The following is a 7579-nucleotide window of genomic DNA, read 5'->3' as shown; positions in this document are numbered from 1 at the left end:
CGTTCCAATAAATACACACCACTAACACATAATGTGTCTCACTCATATAGAGTCTCAAAATGATTCACAACTTAGTCTAAAATACTAAGTTTGTCCAACAATCCCCCACAAATGAGATTGATGGTCCAGTAGCACGCACCACATAGACACCACATAGACAGACAGACGCGGAGCTTGACTTGGTGATAGTTCCGGCGGTCAGATATAGCATACGATAGGTAGAGAATGCTCCTTGAACCTTCGCTCGAATAAGTATATCGACTTTACTGGTAGACAGTATGACGCGATGTCCTTGAACTGTTCGACCGTTTGTGTAAACGATGACATACTCATCACTATATCTTTCCTGACTCATTCAGTTCTCATGATTATGTCCATTTTAGCCCTGGAACATCGTCCTGGTTCTGCAAGAGTTTCTAAAGAATTGTGCCTCACAATTCTCCTTTGAAGCGGCCATACTTCTCTCTTACATAGGTGATCTTTATCTTATAGAGTAACCCGCGTTTACTCAACCGAATATTATGTATTCAAACTTGAAATCCTTGTATTCGTCAAAGATCATTAAAAGCATAAAGCTTAACCTCGTACCTTACGGGTCTCACTGTTTCATCATCATAGAAATAGGCCGGGGGTTACCCCCACAGTGATTTAGTCATCATGATTTAGTTGTCCCATTGAACCAAGTTCTTGGGATCTCCAGTCAGCAAGGTTGGGTGTCCACCATGACGCCGTTAAGCAATAGGCAAGGCTCATTCCTCTCGATGATTTGACAACTATCTCTCGGTCTAACTAGATTCTCTTGTCTTAAACAGATTCGCTCAGTTTAACCATCTGGTTAGTGGATCCAAACATTATCATTTGACTTTACATAATCAATAATGATAATTCTTGTTGAGAATAGTTGTTTAATGGTATTATGTCCTCATCATAAATGTGAGACATACCATTTCATACACAATAATGTGATCTCCCAATTTGCATATTGATTACACGATATATGCATATTGAAGACACATTTTCCTTGTCATTTAGGAATATCCTTACAAAGTGGCTACTCGGCCTTTTAACTGCATTTATTTTATGCACCAGACTCGTATTCCATCATGAATCGAGCTAAGTTTAGGATTTCCATGACACGACTGCTAAGTGTGAAATGTATTCTCGAATGACTTTAAAGTTCTTAAAGTCAAATATCTAATTTACATACTATATTCACATAGTACAATTAGATATCTTTCGTATTGAAGTCCAAGCTCACGAGCACATATCATACACCTTAAATCTCATTGCAATCACTTCCAAGTGACCAATTTCCATTGTACTCGTGCATCTACCCAGTTTACCAACTGTGTAGCCTATGTCTAATTTTGTACAATTTTAAAAAGTACAACAGACTTGCAATCCTTCTTGAGAGATCCTTGTTCATCTACACTTGGATATATATAAATCCATTCCAGCTATGACAACTTTAGCTTCGTTGACCTCTTCAAAAGTCACATCACTAACATGTGACATGTATCATCTAAAAGTTTTAAAGTCACGAAGATTGTAATCTTCAAATCAAAACTTTTCAATCTCATCAAGATTTTCAGAGATGATCCTCTTGTCATTACTTCTCGTAATGATCAGATCACTCACATGCAATCAATTATGACTTGCATATCATGTGTAAATAACACATGCACACTTGTCAATTCTCTGATTTTGAATCAGTTTGACATCTCATATTGACATATTTCATATTTATGAAATAACTTTACTAGTTATTACTTAAGGCTTCACTTGTTATTGATATTACCAGCTTTTAGCGTCCCAAAAACCAGCAATTTCAGTTTGCATCATTACCGAGTTTAAGCGTCCTTAAACTGGCAATCCTTATTCACATAGCAACCAATATTGAGCGTCCTCAAAATGGCAACCATGTCATTTATTTGAAGCCATTGCTTATCATAGCAATATCAAATTTAATATGCCATTATTTCGTGTCAATGTTGTTTCACTCAACATGATCACCGAAAATACAGATTTTCTACTCTTGCTTTATCTAGAGCAACCCTCGGGTTCACGTAAATAGATATTTCTCCAAATAACTATTTAGAAAGACCATCTCAATGTTCATTGATGCACTTTTAAATTTCACAATACGATAATTTTAGTATCATCTTAATGAACCTTATTCTCAAACTCGAGAATATTTCATAAATTATATAAGGTCATCACTTTCGACTGTAATATTTTTTGTATCAGTCTGACCTTATACTTCCTTCAGACCCAGATATATTTTTCCAATTTAAAAATTCATTTGGGTCCTAATGCTTCTATCTCGTAAGAAGATCTATATATTTTTTTTTTAAACAAGATTCTGTCAAACAGAACCACTCTCTCTATTTCTTAACATCCTTTCCCCCACAAAGGACATAGAGAGAACATGCACAATCCATTTTCTAGTACACGTGCTAGAAAATCTTGATTTATTGACTCTTAGTAATAGTCAAATTTTCTCTTGATATATTCACTTATCAAGAAATTATACGAGAGCACATTGCTTCTATTAAATTTACGAGTTCACCTTCAAGCAAATTATCAAGACATTCGGGACTAGCAATTATCCAAGTCTTTTGCTCTCTGCAGGTTCATCCTCACATTCATCCAATAACTCGTAAGTTCATTTAGATGACTTTTAATTACAGATCTACTAGGATCTACTAGCTTATCGCATAAGCATTCCTAAACTCTGTAATAGTATTCTTACAAATCTTAAAAATTAGATTCATATATCGGATATTATTAGACTCAACCATTGTCTATGTATCCATCCAAAATATCTCAATTGATTTTGGATCTCATGCTACCAACAGAGGTATTGGTATCAAGTTTCGAGATACCCCCACATTTCAATTATTTTCAAGAATGTTTCATTACATTCCAATATTCATAGAAAATTCAATAATTTTCTATTTTAGATACCCCCACAATTTTAATATTTTACAGAATGTCAGAAAATATTCCAAAACTAATAGGAAATTTAATTATTTCCTTCTGTGGTATCATGTTTAAGGAACGATTAGCCCTTCGTAACTAATATCCTCAAATTCAGTGATAGTCTGAGCTGATCACAATCGTTTTGCATCTCTCTCAGAGCGCAACTCAAGCCTGCATCTACTCCATTTATTTAATGCGAGTAAGGTGCAACGACCTCATGAATATTCACGTTGCAAACAGAATTTGCCCGGTGATTATTCATCATCAAATTTATTCACTACCATCTTAATTATCTGTATTAAGTTGGATTTGCCCTTGAGTTTATAGAGCACACATCTCTCTATTTAGCTTCAATATTGACTCGACTACGAGTACGAGTGATAAATGTTTTACTATCAAACCAGACAGTAAACACGTATCGTGTCACTACCTCTCATCTGAGCAGGTTTTACGTTATTCATTAAAACCTATAAGATTTTAATATCATGTTAAAAGAACTTCCCGTAGTTCTTATCATTAAAAATTCAATTACCGAATTTCTCGAAAATATTTACATGGTTCACACGAACCTACATTTATGGCTCACCTACTGGTACAACCAGAAAAGGCCCAAGGAAGAACATAAATCTTCAATAAACCCACATTCAGTGATCCTTGATCAACTGATGCGTTAGGGTTAACAACTTTCCGGATTCTCTCCGAAGTTCAGCATAAATACTGATATCAATATTCGCCGTATTAAGTATCACATGGATCACTATAATAGGCTCGTGTGTCACTGCCGCAGCAGACCGACACCAACACGTGAAATTATTATTTAACTGGAGGAAAAATCCAACCAGAAAAATATAATTTATGTGCCGACCCATAACCTGTACTCCAGGCCCATTAGGTTTTTTAATGTGGAGAATCCTGAGCAATTGTAAATCTGGTTCACTTCAGCTGCCCACCTCGTCACATTATTTAACAACAAACATGTTACTGCATTCTATCCAGTATTACAAGTTTGTGATATAACTCCATTATTAAAGATTAAACAATAATAATTGATGCATTATCATCACTCAACAATGATTAAAAAATTAATCACCAAATAATCAAGTTCCATCATGAAGGGTCACATTTATGTAGCCATATCATTTAATTGCATAGCAATATCATGTTATGAACTTGCAAACATGCATGTAAACTATAGCATATATGATTCTTGTATTAGTGTACTAATAATTCCAAAATCAATTCAGAATTAAGAAATCAATCACCATGTTAACAAAACATAATAAGCTATCCATTAATAGCAAAAACATGGACGAATTATAAATTTGGGTTTAATCTACCAATTTATAATGATCAACTCGAAAGAGATGTCACCAAATATGTCCACTTGAATATAAGTTGATCATAAATCAATAACCATTAAAGCATCAATAGCCTTATAAGAAACCAATTATCCAACAACTTTGTGCTTACTTTTGCCTCGTACCTGTTATGCTTAAACAAAGCACCACTTAAAATCAAATTTATATTAATTTCAAGCACATGGCAACAAGTGATCAAAGAAATTAATGCACTAAATTTAATTTAATTAATGAGGCAAATAATGACCACTCATATACCCATAAATAAATCCAATTTAAACAATCAAATTGACTTTTACGTCTACTCACAAGAAAGTATGAAAATTGAAGGAAACTGCTTTAAGATTGTTAGCAATCTTGTACGATAAAGACATTGTTATATATATATATTGAATATATAACTACTTCACAAAAACATTGTTAATTCTTAAATCACATAAGCATATGAGAATTAACAATTAAATTAGGAGAAGGGTTTGAGAAAACAAACAGAGATTGGATTTAATCTCGAGTCCAGAAAACTGTCTCCTTAAAGCAGTTTCGCCCCGCACCATCCGTGTTTAGCGACCTGCTTCCCAGGATAAAACGAGATACTAGTATAATCGATAGATCGAATATACTCTCAGCGAACTTGAACTGAGCCCGAGAACTATCACCGGAATATTGAAAAAATTTAAGACTAAAGAGACCAAGAATGAAAGAGATGACTCTTATTTTCTTGACTTAATAAAACTGGTGCCCTAAGACTCTATTTATAAAGAGAGGCTTGAAAGGACTTGTTTTTCTTTTCGATGTGGTACATGGTATTTATAAGAAAAACTAAGGAATAGGTTTGTGCTACTCTCGATGTGGTACAAAGCCACTTTTCATATTAAAAGGTAAAACTTTGGAACATCAGTTCTCATTCACCTTTTACTCATTTTGAGCGTGTTAATATGCGTTGGAATCCCCTCGAAGAGAAGAATACGTTCCAATAAATACACACCACTAACACATAATGTGTCTCACTCATATAGAGTCTCAAAATGATTCACAACTTAGTCTAAAATACTAAGTTTGTCCAACAACACCAAGAAAGCAGACCAATCAACAGTTAATTGAACTAAGAGCAAAGTTTATAGATAACTGAGAGCATCTCCCACGTTTCTTGAGCCCCACTTCAAATATATTATAAAATATTAACTTTTAACAACTTAATGTATATTCACTTCCAACAACACTCTTTATATTCACTTTTTAAATAATATTTTAATATTAAAATATATTTAGTTAATAGGAGTACAATACATGTACTTCGCAAAATACATGTTTCTTTAAACGGTCAAAAGGGGAAGGTCTGAATAAAGCAAAGGCGTCTAACACATACATACCACCATGCTGGAAAGACACTCAATTACACACTGCAACTGCAAGTACACGAATACGACATTTCCGAAAAAGACTTGACACATAATGTTACATTAACATTATTGAGCTACGGTTATTAAAACGGAATTCAAACTTTTTTGAAAGGTTTCGCTAGTTTCATAAGCCAAATTGACAATTCTACAGAAGCGCAGACACAAGACTGCCAAGGAGATCAACTGGTGACGATTCCGCGAGGAATTGTACCGAATCAGGCAGCATATTGATGGCCTCGGCTTCAAGCTCCTCTTCGAGATTTCCTGTAATCTCATCTCTGAGATCTTTAAGTGCATCACTGAGATCATCTGACTCGTCCTCGTCTCTGAAAACAGCAAATGTAATTAGTTAAGAGATGATAATTCGATCATTTCAAATTTGAAACCAATTCGTCTAAATACTTACTCCTTTGATACTGAGGATGTAGCACAATTCATGTGCACAAAATATGTGCATTGGTGACAGTAATACATCCAGTTGCTATTGTAAACTACTTTGTCGCAGATGCTGCAGTCTGGTGCAATATCACGGTGCCTTTCAGGAATAGAGTAGATGAGACGGAGAGGGTGGTGGTGACAAGACGGAGACTGAATAATGGAATCTGCATAAGCACATTTCTTGTGAATCCAAAATTCACAGGTTGTGCAAACATAGGTAGAGTCTTTAGCCACCGCGCCACAAGCATCACACTCAACGACAGCTCTCCTATTCATCAATATAAGTTCGTGCTGATTATGAGCTTCATGATGCAGCATTCTCATAGCACAAGTACAAAAAACACACACATCAAAGTCACAATCATAACATGCATACGCAACCCTCACAGGACGAGAACAAACATCACAGGAGCACGTATCAGGACGATTATCGAGAGTGAGGCTGTGCTGGTTGTGCTTATGGTGTTTGATATGTGTTGGCAATTTAGCACAAGTATTGTGGAGGTAAAAGTTTCGACAAGCATCATTATGCGTTTTCGAGCAAGTATACGCAGGCTGGCCTAAAACTGATTTGGCGCAAACATGGCATTTAGCACCAGCTTGAGTAATATCCTCTTTAAGTATGAGTGTATGGCCGGGATCGCTAAATTTTTCTAGTGCTGAACTCATTTTGGACGTCGAAGCAATGTAGAGTTAGATATTCTGATTATTGGCTTATTGCAAAAGGCCCAACGCGACACTATATATAGTAACAGAAGACTTTCTTTGTCGCCAACCAGGTGTTGTTAGGGTTGTTAGAGCTCTTGTACCACTCACGTCAGGTTAGAATTGGATTCCACGTAATCAATTAGCAAAAAAAAAGACTTTCTTTTTTACGTATGCGGGATTTTATAAAGCAAGCGTGGTCAAACTAAATGGGAAGGAGGAGTAATTAAAATCATCTTTAATCGTGCTAGTGGGTAACCGTGCGAAGCCCAAAATTAAAAATAATAGTATCACATTATTATTTATATAAAACTGAAACTCATACATGTGTAAAATATAGATCTAAATATAATATATAAAATGTTGTTAAAATATGTAGTTAAAAAATCAAAGTTAAGTGTAACTGTAAAATTTCACCATATGATTCTAGTTACGCATTAACCTAATTATTTACCTATATAAATCTGACATATTAACTTACTAATATGATTACATTAAAGTAAACCAATATTTGGATGTTCAGTAACAAATAAAAATTGTAGAAAAAAAAAATTACAGAGAGTAGAAGTTAATTTTTGTCGGTTGAGATTTTATTACATAAAATTTTAAAAATAATTGTATAATTTTCTAATGAGTACCAAGATTTGGAACGCTTATTAGTATAGATAGTTGATAACATGTGCGAAACACGGCCCA

The 7579-nt window shown here is 34.6% G+C and overlaps 1 protein-coding gene across 1 annotated transcript; it reads right to left on the bottom strand.

Moving 5' to 3' along the window:
* Window positions 1-5621: 5621 nt before the first annotated feature.
* Window positions 5622-6879, bottom strand: LOC141668310 (protein VACUOLELESS GAMETOPHYTES-like). The gene is made up of 2 exons (XM_074475126.1): window positions 6147-6879; window positions 5622-6066 (listed from the first exon to the last, which is right to left on the bottom strand). The coding sequence occupies exons 1-2, from the start codon at window positions 6845-6847 to the stop codon at window positions 5886-5888; spliced, it is 882 nt and encodes a 293-aa protein (XP_074331227.1). The 5' UTR covers window positions 6848-6879; the 3' UTR covers window positions 5622-5885.
* Window positions 6880-7579: the final 700 nt, after the last annotated feature.

The sequence above is a fragment of the Apium graveolens genome, chromosome 6 (assembly GCF_009905375.1).
Source record: "Apium graveolens cultivar Ventura chromosome 6, ASM990537v1, whole genome shotgun sequence".
Lineage (NCBI taxonomy): Eukaryota > Viridiplantae > Streptophyta > Magnoliopsida > Apiales > Apiaceae > Apium > Apium graveolens.
Note: the sequence above shows the minus strand (reverse complement) of the source record. Positions and strands in the feature narration are given on the sequence as shown.